The following is a 23,892-nucleotide window of genomic DNA, read 5'->3' on the forward strand; positions in this document are numbered from 1 at the left end:
GGGAATAATTTTGAGCTTGTTTCCATTCTTCCAGCCATTTCTAACATAGCATTGAATCCTTCTGTCACTGGGAGAGTTTTGACCAGTGGAGCTTTTCCTGTTGGCTGATTGGGGGTTTCACTGTTCTGCTCCTCTCCCTGTGGTCTCCTTCATGTGTTCCACAGCTTTGGGGTGGAGGCTCCAGATAAATGGGGGAAGTGCAAAGGAGGGACGAATCAAGAAAAATCATCTCCCTACCACCACACACACACACACACACTTCCTTCTTTGTGGTCTCTGTGCATTGCATATGTGAAGTTTGTGCCAGCGTGGAGCCTCTTGTTGGGAAAAATTTATAGCTAAGCACTCAGTTGGGCAGGAGCCTTTCCCCTTCCTGTTCTGTCTTCCCACAACAGGGGCTCCTACCCATTCCCTTAGTTCCTTTTAAACTGCCATTGAGCCTGAGTAAGTAAGTGTTTCTCTCCTCAACTCATATTGTTTCATCATTGTTCAACTTTTCTCTTACCCTCTCTAAATATGCTACCTTCCTTCTTCATGATTCTCCTTCACACACCTGTTTCCTTTTTTTAGTCTTTACCAAAACAAAAACAATTCTACAGAAATATGTATTTCTTTCTGCCTTTTCTTTCTCCACCTCTCATCACTTCCCTTATCAAGTCCCTCTTAGCCTCTGTTCTTTTCCACCTTCCCCGTCTACCAAGATGGCTGCAACGACAGCATTTAGAAGTTGTGCCCAATGTGTTACACAAGACTTCAAATGAGGCTGCTGCCGCTCTGGTTCATCAACATGTTCCATGCAGCAGACAACACACATAGGGCACATTTCAACATCCACTGCATCCGCCCAGAGCAAATGTATTGGGATTGAAAGCCCTCTGCAACAACTTCCAACCCCAGAGGAATGGAATCCACCAGGAGTGCAGCAAACATCCACAAGCCCCTGATAGCCTTCCAGTTGTCCCTGCATGGGCACCACATCCAGATAGTCATGGACAACACAAGTGTGGTATTCCACATCACTAAGTGGGGTGGCATATGGTCCATCCTGCTGGTGAAGCTGGCCATCAGGATTTGGGACTGGTGCATCAGTATGGATATCCCCCTCAGTTAATCTGTTCGCCACGGCCAACAACATGCATATACGAGTTTCTGCTTTTCAACAAGGCAAGGGACTGGCTCCATTCCTCCTCCAGTGGTGGGGGACTCTATTCTACATCTTTCTCCCCTTCACCCTGATCATGAGGGTGCTTGTGAAGATCAGGAGCAAACAAGATGGACTTTGTCTTGATCACCCCATGGTAGTTGAGACAACTGTGATTTGCCCAGCTACTGCTGCTCTGCCACAGAACCTGCCAACAAGAGTATTCTGAACTCATAGTACCATGTATTTTCTTTTTGTCTCATTTAAATTGCATATAAAATCCTCAAATTTTTGTTAAGTCTGTCCTTATCATCCATCAATATCTGATTTCAGACCTACTTAATTGTCTTCCTCTACTTCTTTGAATATTATACAATTTCTACTGTTCTGTTACCCAAGCATAATATAGTGATAATACAAAATGCCAACTGTGAATTCTCTACATTTCCTACATTTACCCCAGACTTCGAATGTTGCCTGCCTTTAAACATATATTGGGTTTAAAAAAAAATCAAAAGATTGGGCATATTTGTAATAAGTAGGGGCAAATTGAAATGGAACCCTAATATAAGTTTTGTCAATACATCACATGTAGACTGGAATCATTACGCAAATAGCAGGCTACTTTTAACTGATGTACATATCATACTCTTTTGATGCATTTCCCCCTGGAGAAACTTATGTAATAATTTCTGCCATTTTTAAAGTCATGGAACAGATTAAGAGGCATCAGTGGCCGGGTTTGCACATAACACTGATCCATTGTATGATTTGTTGAATTCTGGATTATTGCGCTGTAAAAACTCAGCCGTAGTAATATAACATGGTTTGTTGACCATTAACTCAGAAAGAGAACCCACAGACCTGTTGGGTTGTTTAAATCATGAGGTGTTGCTACTTTTGAACCCAGAGGAAAGGGTTGTTCATAGGCTGTATCAATAATGCACAAAGACTGTGGGCAAGAGTGGTTAAAAAAGAAAAAACTTTTCTACATGCCAGCACCACAAAGGCATTTAGGATACAGGAAAGGAGCGGGTAAGGAGGGAGGGAAGCCAGGGACTGAGAGAATAAATTGTAGTTTGTTCAATAATTTGCCAGACAAAGCCTAGGGATGGCAGCACACAACAGGTTTATTTTATGCATGAATCAAGTCAATAGCAAATCTTGGCATGATATTCATTTTAAATATAAATATTCTTCCAGTCCACAAAATGATCAATGATTTACAAGTCTCCATACAATATATATAATTTTTTAATTAAAAAGGGTCACATAATTCAAAACTTCAAAATTTCTATTCTTTTGTAAAGAAAAATGTGAAGTACCGCAGACATTAGTTTAAGGTTTTAACGTGCAAAGTCCTTCTAATGGTATTCTGCTACTCGTTAGGCAAGTAAGGGAGCGATGCTGTGGTCCCTAAGCAGCAACAGAGAACCCACTGGATAGTTTGGATTCTGGGATGTGAGACAATGCACTGACCTCAGGGCTTGGAATGGGTGCTCTGCCCCCAACCCAACCCTCTCCCTGCCAGACACGGAAGGAACTGTGCCAGCTGCAGCCTGAGCTTAGCAGCGCTACAGCCTCTCTGGCCTCCATTCCTCCCCGTCTGAGAAAAGCCTGTTTAGCACAAGATGTAGGGCAGGAGGACAGGAAGGTAAAGAGCTTCTGCGGCTCCTCCCACTCTGCACTAGGTACCCATAAGCTTCCAAGTTCAGGGCCTTCTGGGCATTATGATAGAAGTCCTTATCTTGTAATAATGAACATCTTATAATGAACATCTTAGGAGAAGAAGGAAATAAATGGATGCTATTGTTTCTTCAGCTATTTTTAAATCTATGTCATTTTCAGCCTGCAGAAAACTTTGTATGTACTGAAATGACAGGGGAATGCTTCCTTCAGTATTAGAAGCCAGCAGAATTTTAACTAAAATAAAAAACCTTGTTTTACAAAGTAGTGCATAGAAGAATAACTATTGCCAATAAGTATAACTCAAGTACTGTGGACCTTGGCTCACGAACTTAATCCGTTCCAGGACTCTGGTCATGACCCAAATTGGTCGTGAGCCAAGTTGAATTTCCCCATAAGGTTCAATGTAAAGAAGGTTAATTCGTTCTGTAACTATTTTTTTAAATCAGAAAAATGTGAAGCAAAGTGACGAAGAGCAACAAAGATCGTGGCCATCTCCCCCCCAACCCCGCGATTTTGCCCATCATCCCTGCACTCACCCATCATCTCGGCGTGCTGGCGGGGGAGGGGGAGAGAGGCGCGAACGTGAGCACCTTGGGTGGGGGAGATGGACGCAATTGTGCTGTGGGGGAGATGACCGAGATCGCGATTGCGCTCTTGCAGGAAAGATGGGCACAATCATGGGAGTGCACATGCAGGAAAGACGGGCGCGATCATGGCATCTCCCCCTGCCCCCAGCACTATCGCGCCCATCTCCCCAGTTGGGGAGGGGGTAGAGAGATGGCTGCGATCGCGGTCACCACCTAATGCAGAGTTCGCGACCTGAGTCAAAAAATTTATGAAATGTTTGTTCACAACCCAGTTTGGTCATGAACTGAGGCGTTCGTGAACCGAGGTACCACTGTATTCATGGCTGCAGGTTTCTTAGGGGATGAAGAAAAATGAATTTCTTACTGAAGCGATTATGGTTCATGTCAGATTGCTGAACCTGCTGCCCTCCAGTTGTTTTAGCCTGCCCTTCCCTTCCTTCCCAGTTAACATAGATGATACGTTTGGAGAGTTCCATGTGTTACAGACTCTTGTCAGCCCCAGGCAGCATGGGCAGTCCTTCCCAGTCCAATCTTTGCCATTGAGCTATAGTATTTCAGTTTATGCCACCTTTTCTGTGACACTACTCTGACTGTGGAACTCACTTGCTCTCCAAGGAGATTGGACTAGCCCCTCATGGCTTGCTTGCTTTGGACAGATTCTTAATGAGGATCAGGCTTTTCTGTCAGTGTTTCTAAAATCAGTGTTTAAATGTGCATTTAAGGGTTAGAATTGAACTTCTGTGGACCAAAAGGCAGTGCAACGCAATTTTAATTAATAAATTGTATTCTGTAATAATACATTTGCATATGCCAGACAAAGGTATGGAAATACTGAACTCAGGTTCTGTCTCTCACTGCTTGGAGATAGAAATGCACCCCTAATATTAGTTGATCAACTCTAAATGACAGGAGGGGGGTTCCCACTTGTGTTCTATCCTAGATAGTGCCCTCTATGTCTGGGTGGTACCTGGGTCTAACTGGGAAGCAGTGGCTGCTGACTCCCGGAGAGTTCACTTTTTGCATTTGTAGATTTAAAGTAGCACATACAGAGAGGTTCCATCCATTGTCTATCTGCTGATATTGCCATAGTTGCAATTATTTTCTCTCTCCACCCTGTTTGCATTTTTTTCTGTGTTCCGTGACACATTTGCATAATGTCCTCCATTGAATCAGGCAATGACAACAGCCAGTGGTGTAACAAGCATCTGCTTCCCTGCAACACTTCCATGTACCTGGATGGGGATGATTTTGTGGTGGTTCAGACTGCATTTTGACTTCTCTTTCCCTAGTTATAAAGCACCTTTGTACAGGCTTGAAAGTTACATATTTTGATATTTTACTGGACTCCCTCCATTCTTTAAAAAGCCGTGATCCTTATTTTCAAATAAGTCTATACTGAGAGTATTGAAAGTGATGGAGTGAAGTAATGTGTTTCTCCGAAAATAAGACCGGATCTTATATTACTTTTTGCTCTAATAGACACACTAGGGCTTAATTTCAGGTGATGCATTATTTTTTTCATGTACAACAATCTACATTTATTCAAATACAGTCATGCCATCTTCTTCTGGAACATCGTCATAACTCTCAAAACCCCAAATTGTGTTGCAATGGACGTACTAAATGTGTCCGTCTGGCTGACAATCTTAACTGGGGCTTATTTTGGGGATAGGGCTTATATTCGAAGCATCCTGAAAAATCATGCTAGGACTTATTTTCTGGTTAGGTCTTATTTTCAGGGAAACAGAAACAATAGGCGCCCATACCATATCAATTATCATCAAGAGGCTCTGCTCCTCTTAGTTGTATATCAATCTGATACAAGTAAATATGGGGAAAGGACAGACATACACCCATTTACAATTGTAGTAGAGGGTTTGTGAGCACAATTAAAATAATTCTAGTTTTCCAGGAAGTCTAAAGTTTAAATGCCTACTACAATTATTTTATGCTCATTGGATAGCCTTTCTAACATACCTGTGACAGTCCAATCTGCCTTACTTAACTGGCAATAATGAAATCACCAAACTTTTTGAACCTATATATGCACATTGTTTAGAGACAAAACAAGCTTGTAAATTTCACAGACAACACAAGATTTCTGGGCTGTGGGATTCATGGTAGTTGCATTGCAGTCGTGATCAAATTACCTAGAAAGTATGTAAAGCTTTTAATAACAATTCTGTTTTCAGTTATCAGTATAAATAATTTATTTTTTCATATATTGTAATGAAATAATCTATGCTCTTTCAGGATTTCTGCCATGGACAAGTGATGTGGCCCCCATTAAGTGCTCTTCAGGTTAAAATTGCTGCACCTGGGAAATCATGTAAGCAGGTTTGTCAAGAAAATCAGCTTATCTGTGAGCCATCTTTTTTCCAGCACCTGAACAAGGACAAAGACCTCTTGAAGTAAGTATTGCAGTCCAGAGGATCAGAAAACCAAGGTGGACTTTTTCCTATGCTTAAGAGTAGACTTTTAGAGAAACTTTGGAATAATGGTGTTTGTCCTTATATTTGTTATATCTGTAAGCATATAACAGTTAGATAAACTAAGTGAACAGTCCTATGCATGTTTAGATAGAAAAATGTACTTCAGCTTCCAGAATTCCCCAGCCAACATGGCTGGCTAGAGGCTGCTGGGAATCATAGGAATTATTTTTGCCATTCCAAGTCATAAAACAGCTTTCCTTCATATTGTACCCAGCTGTTTTGCACATCTTGAAGCTACATCTACTCTTGTTAGCAACTGTCTGCTAAATCCTAGCTTGCTGATAAAGCACACTCACTGTAAAAAAGTCATCTCAAATACATATATTGCACAACATAAAACCATTTTTATGGTGGAATAAACAGATGTGATACTATTGTGGAAAAAGTCCATTATGTTCACTCTTGGATGTTCTTAATTCTAGGGTGGATGTGATTATGAATAAGAGTGACATTGCTGAATCTGCATTTGTATCACCACTGTGTACTTGTGAAGTTCTGCCACTACTTCTTATTCAGTAGCAATTATGAAAATGACTGCCACCTCCCAAGAAATCCAAATCTGTTAATTGACCCTTTCTCAGTACAAGTATGTGGGGCATGCGTAGGATTGTGTGGAAAAACAATGAGTTTGAACTTTTTAACATACTTGGCAGGAGACTCCCAGATCAAAATATAGCATTTATTTATATAGTTGATAATGCTTGCATAGCACTTTATCTTCTAACATCTCTAAGTGCTTCACAATCAATATGTAACAATATGAAACCAATATAAGGTAGTATTCAAAGACTCTGAAATAATAGAAACATAGAAACCGAGCAAGGAAAAGGGGCCACCCAGGCCATCTAGTCTGACTCCTGGTTCCTGCCGGCTCGGCTAGTGAAATACCTGTGTAATGATTTATACTGTTATATTAAAGCCAATAAAAAGTAGTTGTTCATATTCCTTTACAAGCCAAGAAAATCCTGCATAATAGGAAGTGTGTAGGGCTTTTTGTATGTGCAGGATTTACTTGACTTGCAATGGACTTAGCAATGCTTAGCACAGTTTCTGCCCTTTTAACAACATGTAGAGGGTGTTTCAAAGGGTGCATACCACTTCTGACAAGGGTCTGCTTGTGTGATATTACCTGTTGACACTGTTAGCTGAATAACCAGTAAGCACTCCTTGCAAGGTCTCAGGGGTTGACTATATTTTACCAAGATGGTCCGAAGTTGTTTAGGGTAGAACAGTGTTATGAAAATCGCATTCAAAGTTCCTGGTAATTATCTCAATGTCATCTTTGTGTCATTCCACAGCAAAAACAGCTCTAGCCAAATATTGCTTCTATTAATCAGAACTTACTTTGTAACCAAAAAGTTATGATTTTGAGTGACCTCATCTCTTCTGGCTAAGTGAAGTAACACTTTTTAAAATCACTAGGGTTGTTTCCAGACTTATCCTTACTTTAGTCATATATGATCTTAATGCACATTAATTTAAATGAATCTTCATGAAATAGAACTGTTATCTGCATCAGACCCATGGTGTGATTTTTAGCATTCTAACTTTGGAAACTCATAGAATCCGATCAGTGATGAGAATATTTATGAACTGAGGAGCAAGAGACAGCTTCTTGAAATATCTTCTTCTATGTGATGCACTGTGGCAGAGCCGCACTATGAAGTATCTCTGATACATACCTTTGGTGTGATGATTTGGGAGTGATGATACAGGTTTGTGTCTAACAAATGCTAGTGGGAAAACTGCCAGAGGTGCAGTTGTTCTATTAGAATCTTGGTGTTTTGCTGACAATAAAAATAGCACAAACAACACCTACTCTAATGAAGTCATAATGAATTGGGAATGTACTTTTGCAGTCACTTGCAGCAGTAAAATCAAAATGCTGAACTGGACACTTGAGTAGAGATGAAATGGATTTCCTGAAGAGGGAGAAGTTTTGTGCTACTGTAATGCCATTTGATGCAAGCCATACTGCTTCATAACTGTAACTGACCAGATGACATGGTTCACACTGCATTCTTTAATTTTCAGATACAATATTGAATGTCATACAGTTGAGTCTGCAAATGATATTCTGGTCCCATCTTTTGATGAAAGAAGAAAGCACTGTGTTTTCCAGGGTGATCTGTTGTTGTTCAGCTGTGCAGGATCTCATCCAAACCACAAAAGAATCTGCCCTTGTAGAGACTATATTAAAGGACAAGTTGCACTTTGTAAAGACTGTCTATAGCAGCAGCTGACATGACTTTATGGACAAAAAGAGCAAGTGGCCGGGACCCGGCTGCTGCAATCTCTTGCACTTTGCTACTACAGGCAGAACAATTGCTGAAGGGCAGAAATCTTCACCAAGGTGGAACGGAGAAGTGATTTGCAAGAAATCTCAAATGTTTTTTATTTTTTTCGTAAGCAAGCAACTCCAATGAAGCTCATGGGAATTTTTTTCTTTACTTAAGAAGGTGAAGTTCAATACTTTGTACGACGCAAAACAAGAGTTTGTGATATGTTGGGTTTATTTTCCCAACAATTAATTATGATCAACCACTTTTCTGATTACTGTTTCCAATACAAAAGAAAAAGAAAAAAGAAAAAAATGTAGAAAAGATTGGCCAGTGCAGGAAAGACATAACACATATCCAAGGAATACTTTTCTCCCAAACCATGAATAACTGGTGCTGTCCCGGACTATAAGATAACATGGTTACTGAATATCTTATCGATGGTTTCCTCTTTATCTGTCACTTATTGGAGTTCTATGAGTATGGGGCAGGGAGCTGGGGGGGGGGGGGGAGTCTGGTGGCTACCAGTAACGAATCCTTTTGGCTTGATATGAGTGTGACATTCTTCAGGACTTAAATTGCTACATAAGCCTACTATTTAAAATGTTTGGCCTTTTCTAGAATTAAATGTGTACTCTCTTTCCCATTCATCCAAGTTCCGTTGTAGGGTGGTGACTAGAAATACTCTGTGAACATTGAATGCAAAGTGATATCATTAGAGCAATATTTTCCAGAATTTTCTGTGAACAAGAGAAATGGTGACTGCAATATAAAAATAGAAATGAGGCTGTCGTGGAATAATAGCAAAAGAGTGGTCTGTCTTGACATATTTAATGCCTGTTTGGAGATACAAAAATTAATTGCTTTCAGTGAGGAAGACTACTTTTCTCCTGTCTTCATAACTAACAAAAATGTTTATATATGGGTAGAAGCAGGCCATGTGTGTTATAAATTTAAATTAAACAGAAATATGGAACTCATATTTTGTTTGTAGATGGGAGATAACCTCTTTCTTTTTTTACAGGAAGAACTGTACAGTTATCTTTTATTTTGAAACATGTTTTTGCTGCACAACTAATGCATCCTCAAATGCATTTCTTGTAAAAAGGCATTTAACAGAAAAGGAATGTTCATTTTGCAGTGAGGTCTGAAAGCCACCAATGGTTGAGGAGGAAAAAGTCTTGAGTCATTTTCTGTGTCCTGTGTGTGTGTTATTTTCTTCCCATTAAACATTCTTCACTCTTTCTACCTAATAAGGTAATCACACATCTCTGTTCTTTTGCAATGTATCTTAATTCGTGATTTGATATTCACCAATTTACATGGTATTACTTTGTCTTTTTGAGATGCCAAAGGCCATATGGGAAACATAATTCTTTAAAGAAAATTGTTGAGATGAACATTTTTTTAAAAATAATTAAATTCTTAATTTTTAAAATATTACATTTATTTCATTTAAATTTGTGTAAATGTACCTGCAAAAATTTGACTAAGGATCATAATCACAGTCCTGGATAAAATTTAAATAACTGTTTGCTGTTTTAAAAATTTGAAAAGAAAAATGGCTTATCAAGTTTGAAACATTGGCTGGTATCCAGTGTGTTAGTTCTTTGTAGAGTAAACCATTAAGTTTCATTTACTGCAGTGGGTCTAAGCCACATAAGGATGAATTTATTTTATGCATATGAAATTAAAAGTGAATGTTGTCTGGCCCAGACATACATTAGGATGTACTGAGATGGCTTCCAGAAAAGTCTTGGATATTAAATGTAATATTTAATTCCTGAATTCTATCTTTTGTGTGAGAGGATGTCAACTTCAGTCCAACAATCCTAACATAAACCACCCTATTTTTTTATTAATACACCACTATTAAACTATGGCAAACTTACTTGCCACATTAAATTATTTAGTCCTCATGAGGCCAGGATTGCCCATTAAGCTTAGTAATAAAGCACTACCAGTCATGATGGCCAGCAAAACCCTTTGAAAATATTTGTGCTGTGAATAAATCTTTGTTCAAATTAATTTGTCTTTTAGAAATACGGGATAGTTCCAGTTTAGTATTTCTCCTCTGGGCAAGGCTTCTGATGAAACATCAAATCCAAGGGCCAGGTAAATTTTGTGGGAAGGACCGAGTCAGGTCAGGAGAGCATTTCTCCATCACTAGCATGGATTTTGGGTTCCAGTGCTAATTTGTGTGTATGTGTGTTTGCCTTTATACGTCTAGGCAAGCATTTGCTACTTTATTGCTGAAGTCAGAAGTATAGGTTTTTAGCATGGCACGGATCTATTAAGGGCTAATCTAGTGACTGTGTACAGTACACCAGCAAAACAAAGGTTCAGGGAGGGTAAAGCAGCTGGTGAAATGTTATGCTACTGAGGATAGGATCAGACCTTTGATAGGTTCACTCAGTTACGTCATAGTTTTTATGACAGTAATACCCTGCGGATCCTAAAAGAGAAATAAATTTGTCTATTTGGCAAATGCAGCATTTGTTTACTGTAAAGCCTTGGCGATGGAACAAAAACTGAAATCTCAGCTAACCTGCTGCAGTGAGTACAGGCACAGTAGACCTGGCACTTTCCCCAGAAGGCACTTGCATTCAAATGCAGAAGCAAATTACACTTGCGCCTGTAGGCTGGCAGATAGATGTTTAAAGAGTGAGTTCTTAAGATTTAATTCATTAAAGTTATATAAAATCACAGATATTTTGAGGAAATGCCTTCTCTGGTTAACCTGGATCAGTTCCTTAAAGACTACAGGTAGAAATCAGGTGCTTCACTTTTTCAAGAGATCTGAAGGGGATAATTAGGATGGCAAATGTTTTTGTCATAGAATATTCTAGTGCTAGATTTTCAGTTCTGGCAAGTTTTGACTTTGAATAGACTGAGTTGTAATTCATAAATCTCCTTTAAGTAAAAATGATAAGCACTCGTCACCAGAAGCCATGCCTACATCTATCAAAAAATCTTTATTTTATATCCATTGATCTGGTCTTTAAAAAAAATTCTGTTAGATTACCAAAACTTGAGAAAAGTATTTGCATAATTTATTTTTTTAATAACATTAATAAGATTTGCCTTTGAGAGGTAAAGATTAAATACACTGTTTGAAAATGCCAATAAAAACCTCATTTCTTTCATATATGCAAGTTGATTTGCACATCTATAAATAGATAAGCTTTGAGTTTATTTCATAGTTTTAATAGGTTGTCATTTTTGTAGTTCTTAATAACTGTGGCTAGGGGAGGGGATTTTTGTTTTTTGCATGGCAATGTTGAAATATATTCTGCTAATATGCGTGCCTTTAATTTTTATTTTAAATAATAGTGTGCTTGGGATGTGGATAATGACTGAACAACTGTAATGGGACACTAATTTGAAGGTTTCTTATACTTTTTTCATAAATATTAGTTATATGAATTTTTAAAAGCATTTTCTGTTGGAAAATGACAATGGTGTCAAAGCAAACAACAGTTTGAAATGTGCAGCAAGTCAGTGCTGGCTATGGATTTGTGAATTTGGATGTCAGTGTCTGACCATAATGCACTTTTGTGACACATTATTTGTACTACATCTGAGCGGATCAGTTGATCAAGGCAGAGGTTGGTACAATATTTTTAAAGCTCCAAGTGAAAGACAATTACAGTTCCCAAGATCAGAAAATCAGAAATGTAAATTGGCAGCAATTAGTGCTTTGATTTTTTACGGTAGTATAGCATGCTTTTCTACCTGAATTGACACAATTTTTCAGAATAAGCATTATTTAATCATAAATTTTCACAGATTTGGAAACATTCCTGATATCCTCTTGCTGGAACATGAGACATATGTCCCTGCCACTACTCTTGGTGAATAGCAAAAACATCTATGGACACTTCCACTTGTAATGAAGTAATAAAATTAACACTGTCACAATTCCATGAACTTTCATATCTTGGTGGCTGTCTGGTTGTCTAGGAGGGTTTCTGTTTCTCCTTTAAAATACACCCCCCTCCCTTATACATACATGGGGAACAATTCTGAGAGAGCTTGTCCCAGTGTCAGAGCGGTTGAGTGAATTAAGTGAATTCGTAAACAATTTATTTAAATGATTTGAGTAGTTTCTGGAGCTAAGCTTTAGAATTATTTGAGGTACTTTGTTTTGTTTCATTATACAGATTTTGCTTTGTGCACCTAGCATATGAGGTATCTTTCCTTTAACCATTTGTTAAAGAGGTGATATTTTTAAAAAACCCTTCCAAATCAGTTGTAAATGAAATTAGGAATAAAAATGGATAAATTATGTTTTCAGCATAGAAAAACAAGTCATTCTCTTATGGGCTAAGGTAGTATTTGAAGAACATAAAATGGAATAGGGTTCACATAGGAGTATATCATAGCATACAAACCTTAGCGCCTTTTTTAAACATACAAATAGTTATAAGCATTTAGGGAGGTTGTATTCTATGTCACTTGTGGCTCATGGAGCCTGGTGATCCTTTAGAAAAATATCTGTAACACTCAATTTAATTATTTAGTTATTGACACCACCATTTTTACTGCCAATGAATATTAATTTGAATTGTCACCCAGAATAGTACTACACATTGAAACTAAAGGAAAACTGTTTAAGAAGCCTGTGTAAATAAGAGATGTTCAGCTGAGCTCTTGCTACCTTGGGAATGTTCTACCCTTAAAGGTGGCCTAATTAATAATGAATAAATATAATTTTAAAACATGGCTTGTGCTTACCATAAGTGTTAACCCAGAATGTGGATTGAGCTTCCAGAGATACATCAGGAAAAATGCCTCTGAAATGAACTTTACATGTTTATAAACCCACTTCTGTTTCCATGCTGCAGTTCAGTGGAGCAAAGATAAGTTTATTCGGATATATCTTCCTATTCCGTTCATGTCTTTAGTACACATTGTTGTGGGCAGAGATTGGTTTCTAGCAACTGGGAATGAAATGTTCTGTATTCTCACCACAATGAAAGCAACTCAATCTGTAACAAATGCTTGTTATAGGTGCTTGATCTTATTGTTTTAAAACTGGCCATTTTATCAGTAATAGTTAATCAGTTCTGAATAGCTGAATCCCCTTTTTCTGTCATAGTGACCCTCCGTTCATGTTATCAGTATAAATTAAGGGTGATTTCCAATATCCCCTCATTTTCCTCATCATGCAGCCCACTCTGTCCACCTCAATCTACTTTAGAACATGCCCCAAACCTCTAGAATTGATGCGGTTGGGAGTTATGGAGACAATAATGGAGGATGATGCTAGTTAGATACCTACCATAAGATTCATTTGTTCCACCACTGCTGTATGTCTGTCTTTATGTTAGTCTATTAAAACCATATGACATGATAGCCTTCTGTTGTGGCAATTTCTCATTTGACCATCATGATTTTTCATCAGTTTTATTTCTTGTGTGTAAAGCAGAATCTTATACTGATTGGAACCCATCTTTCTTTATAGATCATCCTTCTCCTTTATTTGTGTCAATTTCTTTAAAAGTGCCATTCAGTGGTAGCAAGTGCAGGCAAAGCACCCTCAGTGGGTCCCAAAAAATGTAAGAGTCAGCACATGTAAGTTCAGAACTGTTTACATCTCAGATCAGTGAATACTGTCTGCAAAAGTGAAAAGATTAGTCCCTCAGCTAGTCTTGGAACCCTGCTACCTAACTGTCCAAACTTTCCACCCTGTAATACTGGCCCTGGTGCCATTCCCATTTGGTTCTACCATACACTGGCTACATTCAAGCTGCATGGATGCTCATTTTTGACATCTGTTCTCCAGCTCTAGAAATCTCTTGCAGGAGAACCACCTGTAAACAATAAGGAAAATGTCCACAAATGTGTGTAATGTGAACAGACTTCCTCTCTGATCACATTCCTAAGACGAATGGTTACTAGCAAGGCTTTCTAAGAATCTCACTAAAGATCAAGTCTATCTAGAAATGCAAATTGATTTTAACTTACAGAATTGAGCAAGATGCTATCATTTTAACTAATGTAGCTTTAACTGGCAATTCCATTAGAGTTGGCACTCCTAGTTATCACTTACCCTATGCCTACTAAGACAAACTGAACAAGGTTTTTCAAAATAGAACAGAATCAGGCCATAGATCAAATTGTGATTTGCAGAGTAACTCACAATTCTGGTCAGTTGAGACATATCCTAGAAATCTCTCTCATCTCAAGTATTGCCCCTCTAGTTATGTTTGAATGTTTCAGATTAAATGTTTTGGACTACAGTATCCAGCATTCTTGACCATTGGCCCTTCTAGTTGGAGTTGACAGGAGGTGAAGTCCAAAACACCGGGAGGGCACTAAGCTGGAAAATGCTCATCTAATTTGTTTCTTGAATCCGTGCTTGCTTCCCTTTGCTCTTGCCGCTGGGCTTCTCTTACCTCAGCCAGTTTGTGCTGGCTGCTGAAAGCTTTGTCTCATAACATTTAATATTATTGTAACTCAAAATTTAAATATTTTCCAAAACTATTCTTTCTGCATAGTGTCAGTCACTTCAGGATTAAAAAATATTTCCCATGGTAAAGTCTTTTAAACCTAATCTATTTGTATGATAAATGGACTGTGTAACAGAACTTATTAGTAAGGTCAGACAATTCTGTTCTGCAAATGTTAAAATGTGTGTGTACATGTATATTATGCTACAGAAACAGATAGTATATACAAGATGGATCTCTATTAGTGTAATTACTTGCCTGCTTATTCAGGATATTGAGTGATGCTACATAATTATATGCCCTGTCATTTCAAAAAGTTAATTTCCTGGATTTTACACACACATATACTCATGCACCCACAGCTGTAGCCTTATTTGTAATTCTGGATAGATGCTGGAAGAATAATTGCCACTAAGCAGTGAGTTGACTGATGTTTGCCCTGACTTGTGCTAGAAAACTTATGGAAACGTTTTTCTTTTCTTTTGCTGAAACTGCTCTTACTCTATATAACTCAAGAGCGTATAGCTCTGTATAAGTTGCTGAAGGATTATTTAGACTTTTTCTTAAACTACAGGCATCATTCCCAATACCACAGGGCACACTGCTTTAAAAAGTTAGAGGCATTGCAGTAATAGTTTGCAGTATGCTTAAAGGAACTTTTCAAGGGGAAAAAAACCTTTAAATTCCTAAGTTAATATAAACTTATTACACAGATCTAAGACTTCTTTTCTACCAACATGTACCTATGGTCTTTCCTACACTAATCTGGGTGTGTATAAATCCTTCTGCCTACTGCTTGTTCCTTATAGCAGGATTATATAAGGCACAATAATGTCCACCTGGACTGAGAGGTACAACTAACTACAGTGGCAATAACTGTGGTGCTAATGGTAAGTGTAAAATCAGTTTACACAGCTCTTTGAAATTCAGCCTTTAATAGGGAAACATCCTAATCCAGTAAAATGCCAGGAGCAGAAGTGTGATTGCAGTATGAAGCTGATCCCTACTTCCTAGGTGTCCTGTTGCTTTTAACAGAATAACCAGTGTTACATGTGTGTGTGCACTGTACTAGCTTCTTGATCAGATTAAGCAGAGCAGTTCAGACATGTAGGTCAAGATTGCTGCAGTTAAGTACAGGCGACTAAGAGAAAAACATGTAAAAATAAGGGATTTACAAGTGTGAAATAAAAGCATTTAAAAAGGGTTTACATCACTACCATGAAAATAACATGAAGATTATCATTCTAGTATATCCAATTGATGTATGTAGTGGATGGGAGGGAGGGGGGAATGATGAGAAGAAAGGAAGTTACCTTGGCAGTTTTATAAATACTAGTAGTCAGCTGAGTAACAGGTAGGACCGAATATGTGTTTTAAGTTTAACTGATTCTGTTCCAATAGCACTGCTTCAAAAAATACATGCTTGAAATTTTATTTTTTTATTTTATAAATTGTGTTCTGCTATATTTTGTTGAAGCAACTTGTTTCACAGCAAGTATAACTGTTGAATTAGAGGTTTAATAACATTGGAAACATAACACTAAGGTGTAAATGTCTGTATTTTCATGGCTGATAAAAATGCTTTGTTTTCACTGTTGTAGGGAGTACTAGGGAGAATTTTATTTTTCAATAAACTTTTTAGTGTGTAACTGAGTTGTGTTTTCTGTTGCCTTCCTACAATGTGGGGGGGGGGGGATTGTTGAGAGCTCCAACTTTCTTTTTAAGAATACGACCTGATTTTTCTAAGACTGTATTTAGCAATAATGCAGCACAGTAAGCTAAAAATACAGACTTTTCCTGCGCTCATAACCAGATTATTTTCTTGTTTAGACTGAGCTTCCAAATGCCATAACAATAGTATACCTGGGTCAATGCAACAGGTATTCTGCTATGACAAAGATTCACGAGGTCAGCTTTACCCATGTGAGTGTGATGGCTGGTGGATAGGTTCTTGCCACAAACTGTGTGCCTGAAACAGAACGATGGTAAAAATAATTACAACTTGTTGTCTTTATGTTCCAGGTACAATATGTTACACTGCTTATAGTATATATACCAAGAGCAATCTTTGTTTAACCATAACAAAAACATTGATCCCAGGTTTTTGCTCTTTGAACGGAAAGAGTTTCCACTTGTGCTCACAGAAGTGCTGTCTGAAAGAGAAAACAGGCTGGCCAATATCTTTCTACTGTCTTTACTGCGGTTAGACCTTCTGTAGAAAAATATCTGTACAACCCAAAAGTATGGTGACTATAGTGGACTGAATTGTGCCCAATGTGTTAATACACTAGGGCTTTTTTGATAGATAAAGAGAGGACAAGGGAACTCAGGAATTTTCACTGAATGAAAATGCAAATGCTGCTGCTTTATTAGAAGACTACTCACTTTCCTACTGAAGCTAAGAGTGATATGGCACTTGATGTTCATATGGTAACAACTTGAAGTAAGTGACTCCCCGTGTATTGCTGGCACAATTAAGGAACCTCTTCCATCTCGGAGACTTCGAAGTGAATTTTTAAAATAAACCTTTCTACCATCAGTCTCCTGTTTTTCATTCTGCACACGTAATTATTCTTCTCACTGTGTTATGTGTGAGCAACAACCAGCAGAAAAGGGATTGAAAAGCTGTGCCACTAGATGCTACATACCAACTATATCCAACAGGCGACCAGAGGTGAAACTATGTTTCACGCCATGGAACCTGCACACTGGCTGGAAAAAGTGCTTATATTTGCTAAGTACAAAAGGCTTCACTGATCTCCTTGAAAATGTACCATCTTCATAATGATAGTGCTATGAAGACAAGTTGACAGTGTAGTAAAAACCAAAACAGAATACTTACCACATGTTAAACTTAGGCAAAAAAGCTTCAAATCTGAAAAATGGCAGCAGTAACCTATATTCTACACAAGAAGACTTTTGCAGTTTAATGCTCTATCTACACATATGCTTTTAAAAGGTTAATTACAGGTACTATATAAAATAGGCAACAATTTTATTGATTATACATTATAAGTGTTGTAATTTGTAAATCCCAATTACATAAAATGGTGTGTGGAACATGAATACCTATAGAATAGCCTACGTCTTCACAACTAGAAAGTTCTATTTGGTGAAATTATCACTCTCACTTTTACCAGACAACAGGATACCTGTATTTAGTCATACATACTGCTACATAAGTGCATAATACAATCAAAGACATATAATCAAATTTCAATCTTACTTTTTTTTTTTGGCTTTTGCCTGTATATTAACTTCTTGTGCGTATTTTGTCCGTGCAGCTTAATATACTATACGTGTTGCTTGATATATGTGCATTTCAGAGAATTTTATAAAATAGTATGAAATCAGAACCTCATTCTTGGAATCTGTGAGAACTGCGCAATTTGGGGAACAGGAAAGGGGTGATTATTCAAGATATCATTTGCTGAGGGGTGAGGGCAATTCCATGCATCAAGTGTTGTCTCCTGGCATCCATAACCAAATACGATACACTGATGTGTTCTATACAGAAGAGAGCGACTGAGGTATTGGTGACAATGAACCTAAGGCCATCTCCCATCCCTCTCTGATGGAGTAATCTCTTGCATGTAGAAGCCCCTGGTACAATTCATCTCACATACGCCACAATGATAAAAGCCACCTTTTTAAAATGTCCTTTTCTACAGGCAGCTGTTAAGAGTCTTTAAGAACTCTGGTCACTCCAGAAGCAAAACATGGCAGGTGGATTAGACGTGTGTTCATTTCTATTGTCGCTTCCAGGATTTTAATAGCACACATGAAAGAAAAAATGCTGCTGTTGCTGCTGTTGCTGAAATCTAAGCAGTGCACATATTTGCCTATGTATGCAGACAGACTTCCCCTTGAAAGATAATTAAAAAGAAACCAGACCATGTGAAACAAGTACAATCTTGTAAATACAATTGGCACCACTTGCCCAGTTGTAGAATGTTATTAGATTTTGCAAAATTTATTCAGTCCTAGAAGCTGAGCTGTCTTACTCAAACATTTCATAATGACGTGTTTGCCGTACACGGGGAACCATGTCCATAAGTAGCCTGGAAAGGAAAACACAGATCAATCAAAGGTAACAGGCATAAGTATCAAGCAGAAAAGCACAGAAAGCAGTGCTAGATGTCCTTGATTCTGTCTCTGGAGATCAGTAAACTCACCCACAAAGTGAATCTTACCAGCTGTTATGAATTCTAAATAATGCATTTCATTTCGAACCAATAAGATTTTATAGTAATGAGGTAGTAAAACCAATAGTAAAAAAATAATGTATAACAAGAAAGCTTTCAAGCCTCAGGCTCCATATATCAGCAAACAAGGCACATCTCTCAGCAGCTTTTGATACCATCAGCCTGGAAGCAACTGTCTGAGTAGCCTTCCAAGTGTTGCATTCCTACTTGGAGCACCATCGCCAAGTAGTGGCGCTTGGGGTATTTGATTCAGCCCTGTGGACTCTCCAGCATGGAGCTCCTCAGGGGCCAGTCTGCCCCCAGTGCTAGTTCTCACGTACAGGAAACCTCTGAACAGAGACACCTAGAGTTTCATAGTGGCCATCAGTATGCGGATGACATACAGTGCTATTTCTCCTTTTCATCTCCATCAGGTGAGACTGTGGATGTGCTAAACCAGTGTTTGGCCGCAGCAATGGATTGTACAAGGACTAACAAACTGAAGCTCAATCCAGACAAGACTGAGATGCTGTTGGAAGTTGGTTCCTCTGACCAGATGGAGAGTGTTCAGTCTATTCTAGATGGGCTTGCACTCCCCTTGAAGAAGCAAAGGATATTCTCCTTTATCCAACTTTGTCACTTGAGGTGACACTCAGGTGGCCTCAGTGGTTCGGAGTGCCTCATATAAATCTTGCCTGTTAGCCTAGCTACACCCCTATCTGGACTCTGATGACCTGGCTACAGTAATCTACGCTCTGATGATCTCTAAATTAGATCACTACAATGTACGCTACATAGGCCTGCCCTTGAAGGCTGTTCAGAAGCTGCAGCTGGTGCAGAATGCAGCAGCTAGATTAATAACTGGGTCCTGTGGTAGGTCCAGACCTGTAGGGCCAGTTGTGCCCTGCTTGCACTGACTGCCTCTATACTTTCAGTCCCATCTTAAGGTGCTGGTTTTAACCTGTAAAGCCTGATGCAGCTTGGGACCACAATACTTGACAGAGTACCTCTCCCAGCTACAATCTACCTGGACTCTACACTCAGCATCTGAGGCCTTCATCTGAGTGCCAACTCTGAAGGAGGCTCAGAGGATGGCATCAAGAGGAAGGGGTTTCTCCATTATGGCCCCTCATCTATGGAGTAACCTCCCCACAGCAGGCTTCCTAGAGCCAACCTTGTCACCTTTTGGGTACCAGGTTAAGACAGACCTTTATGCCAAATTACCCATTCCAGGTGTTTTTGTTTTAAAGCATTAGTCTTCAATCTATGCCTTTAGTTGTTTTTGATTTCTTATGTTTCTTTTGATAAGATTTTATGTCATTTCTGTATCCTTTTTATAATCTGCCCAGAGATTATAAAATTGGCTATTGGGTAGTATAAAGTGAAATTAATCATGATGATAGTAATAACAACAATAATAGACAAGGAATAAATTATTTGCATTACCAGATCAGCATGCAAATGTAAAGTAAAAAGAAAAGGAGCAGTTGCACTCACTTGGCTCCGTAAGTAAATATTGTAAGTCCAATTAGAACTCCTATACTCCCATCCAGGTACCAAACAGCAGCATTGTGCTTAAAAACTTCTGCACTTAGAAGGATAGAGAATCCCATTATTCCTCCTACCAGAGAGTTGAAACCTGAGATGAAAAGTATACATTAAGACTTGGCCCACCACTCATGTTCACAGGTGTGAAGATTTAGGTGCACATTACTACAGTGACAAGAACGAGTGCACATTACAGTAAAAAAAAAAATCCATCCATTAAATGTGTTCTTACATCATTACAAGTTCATGGTTCCAATCCTTCAATAACCCTAATGCTTAAAGTAAAGAAACAAACAGGATTATTTGCAAAACTGGGAAAAGCAGGAAATTTTAGCATGTGTCACTGGCTGGCTAATCTTCTTCCCCACCTCCAGCACATGTGGATTATGCTTTTAAAAAAGAGTAAGTACAAAATCAAAATGCTACTTTTTATTCTACAACTAACTGCAAACCACTCCATTCTGTTGTTTTCCTACCAGCTGGGCTGGCATCTGACCGTTCCCCATTCATGCTGTTCCGCTGTAGTATCACCCTGGCGTAAGCATGATATCCCAACCTTCCAGCCTGCTCCTGCCCCCATGCCTGGTGGACCCATTGGCGGTGCTGCCATTTGCAGCTGCTGGCCCCCCGGGGCAAGAATGTACACAATGCTCGGTCACATGCCACATTTGCTTTGCCGGTTTCATAGGCTGCATTTGGCCATAACAGTAAACCATCGCGTAGCATGAAGGTAATGCAGCCCTGGTTTAGGTGTTTTGGAACATACTGAATTCGGTGGGCTAGCTTGGTCAGGCCATCTGCTTTCCAGAATAAAAAGCACTAGCACTGCAACAGACCTCCAGGCCTGCAGAGTTAACATGACAGATGTGCAAACATGGCAGATGAGAAAAGGGGGATGCTTGCTGCCAAGGAAAAGCCTATTAATGCTTCTAAAAACAAGTGAAAGGTACATGTGCGCTCTCATGGCTGTTGGCAGAATGCACGTTTTTGGAAAAAAAACACCTACTAAAAGAAGCAAGTACACTGAAATGCTGTAAGAAAATGGGAAGCCCTGTTTTCCATTTAAAAAGAGAATGTCCTGGAATCGAAGAGTTCCTCCCATGGAATCCAGCAGAAGCATCCTATCGGAGACCGTCTCCAATGCCCCTTCCCTGCGTGTCCGTTTGCGCCAGCATCTCATTGTTCCAGATGGTCTGATCACTTCGGGAGCCACAGGGCTTGGGGCTTCTAGTGGAAAAGAGAATCTCTACAATGCGGGGAGGAAAGCCCTGCGAGAGGAGTACCACTCCTACAATTCAGCACTAAGGAAATAATTGCATATTCCAATAGTCACACATTATGGAAGAGAAAGACGCTTAATAAAAAACATTAAAATGATTTTGAAAGCAAATGCAATTTTTTTAAAGGCCAAAAAATCTCTCGGCTGGGGAAGGGGGTATCATTTGTATCTTTTGTCATCAATGGTATCACTGAACTGTCCAAGAAGTGCCAATGTGAGTTGTACATTTTACAAACAAGAGCTTAACTGTAAACTAATAAGAGGGCGAGGGAGGAAACCTCCTGGTAAATGGAGCTTTTATGTAGTGCAAGGGCACCATCCTCCCATCAAAAGAAATAGAATCCTTTAGAAATCTGATAATTCAATTTTGTTTTTCAGGTTCTGGCCACAAGGTGTCAGTATGATGACATCTCACTTCTACTGATACCGACCCGACAGTGCATGGTAAAATGCCTCTCTCCTCAATGCTTGGCATTTGTTTAATATGCATGATGCATCGTGACATATGTCAAAACCATCCCTCTTTAAAAGGAACAGAAGAAACCGCAGCACCAATGTAACCTACACCTGCAGAGACTGCATTTTCATGCCCTTATGTGCAAAAGAAAGTCAGATTTTTAAGGATCTGAAAGACTAACCAGATCACCCACAACACAGGAGATCAATAAACTGATTTGCTAACATTGTGTAGATGCCCAAAGTAAAGAAAGTGAACAAATGTGGCTTTTTCTACAGTGGCTGCCTAGAGTAAAGGCTATCTTGGGTTTCCTGTAATAAGCACTCCACGAGACTCCTGTGAACAAGTTGTCCTCATTTTCTTTCAAATACCTTCTTTGGCTTACTTTTGCCTGGGTTTTGTGGTCACTGTACCTTACTGTCACTGTGCTACATCCATAATTAGGTTTCTCTAAATTCCTTAATTTCTGTGTATCTCATAAATACCTGTGGGGTAGGGATATTTCTGTAAATCCAGGAAATTCATTCAGAGGTAGAAATTCAAGAAATCAGTTAATGTATACCAACCAATCATCTCCTCTGTATAATTTAATCTGCTCATATACTACCTGTGCCCACATTCATCTCACTAACCCATAACTTGGTACCATCATAGCAAAACACAGAAGAATATCGCATTTGCTACTCACCATCAGTTAATAATGCTCTGCTTGTTAGCACATTCCCCAACATAAATTTGATCACTGCCAGGATGGTGCACAGGATTCCACTTAAAATGGAAACACTATATAGGAAGTCATCCTGGAAAACAAAATGGAAACAATATCATGTGCCATTTTGCCAAACGATCTAGAGTTGTCAAAGAGATACCCCTGTGAATGGCACTGAAAGTAGCACGTGCGATCCATACACGACTTTCCTGCCTCCTCCATCTCTGCAAGTGGGGATGCATCCCTTACCCACCGTGACATGCGAAAGGAGAATGCTCTCGCTCCTGCTCTCTCTGCACAACTTTCTTATGCAGCTATTAAATCCTAAGTGTGAAAAGCAGCTGGGAGAATCACAAGCTCATTTCTGCGCTTATAATAATAATAATAAAGTCAATCAGAATCAATGGCAGTAGTTGCAAGGTAAGTAGCTAGGACCTGAGCTGTGAGTTCTACCCAGAGAGTCATACAGGGGAGACTCTTTCAGGTGGTTTTGCAGAAGGAGAAAGTGGGGAGATGGTCTTTTTTCTTTCCTCCGTGCACTATACTCCCAGGAACCCCTAGCTCTTCATATCATGGCCACAGCCCCTCACAGGCTCCGATTCAGTGCTGGCAGCCAACCTCAAAAACCTGAGCTCTCCAGTACTGGATACAACAGCCGTGCCAGGCTGCAGAGGCCAGGAAGGGGAAAAGGGCACAAAATGATTCTGTTGGTCCACTGCAAGCACTTCAGCAGAACAACTCCTCTTAGGGGGTGACAATACACTGCAACATTCTGCTGCAGACTCCACCTGCACTACAGATGTCTCAGTCTAGAAACAGGTTTCCTACAAACGTTGATGTAATGAATCATCTTTTCCATTTTCCATTTTTAAAAAATATATTGCTGCCTAGTTCTTGCAAATAATAATGGAACATTATTTCCAGCCCCCTACAAGCAAAGAACTGAATAAAAAGAATGCAAGGAGGAAAAAAGAATGCAAGGAAAAGAGAGAATACAGTTTTCCCATGCTTGGAGCAGCTGTGTTCAGACATATCAAGCCACGGTGGAAACCACATGGAATGGTCTGCTGTG

At 39.2% G+C, this 23,892-nt stretch overlaps 2 protein-coding genes across 10 annotated transcripts in view; one reads left to right on the forward strand and one right to left on the reverse strand.

Annotated features, from left to right (window-relative positions):
- The window catches only part of MGAT5 (alpha-1,6-mannosylglycoprotein 6-beta-N-acetylglucosaminyltransferase), a 161,679-nt gene extending 147,404 nt beyond the window's left edge, over positions 1-14,275 (forward strand). For all 9 annotated transcript variants that reach the window (XM_044438180.1, XM_044438185.1, XM_044438186.1 and 6 more), the window contains 2 exons: positions 5,671-5,828; positions 7,944-14,275. In XM_044438180.1, the coding sequence (XP_044294115.1) occupies positions 5,671-5,828; positions 7,944-8,142 (357 nt within the window). In that variant the 3' untranslated portion in view covers positions 8,143-14,275. The remainder of the gene's footprint in view (positions 1-5,670; positions 5,829-7,943) is intronic.
- A 3,346-nt stretch (positions 14,276-17,621) lies between these two features.
- Positions 17,622-23,892, reverse strand: part of TMEM163 (transmembrane protein 163) — an 82,946-nt gene continuing 76,675 nt past the window's right edge. Inside the window, exons 6-8 of the mRNA XM_044438191.1 lie at positions 22,800-22,911; positions 20,325-20,466; positions 17,622-18,704 (exon numbers count right to left, since the gene is read on the reverse strand). Coding sequence (XP_044294126.1) covers positions 18,644-18,704; positions 20,325-20,466; positions 22,800-22,911 — 315 coding nt within the window. The 3' untranslated portion in view covers positions 17,622-18,643. The remainder of the gene's footprint in view (positions 18,705-20,324; positions 20,467-22,799; positions 22,912-23,892) is intronic.

Source organism: Varanus komodoensis, unplaced genomic scaffold (genome assembly GCF_004798865.1).
Source record: "Varanus komodoensis strain SLA01 unplaced genomic scaffold, ASM479886v1 scaffold32, whole genome shotgun sequence".
NCBI classification, from domain to species: domain Eukaryota; kingdom Metazoa; phylum Chordata; class Lepidosauria; order Squamata; family Varanidae; genus Varanus; species Varanus komodoensis.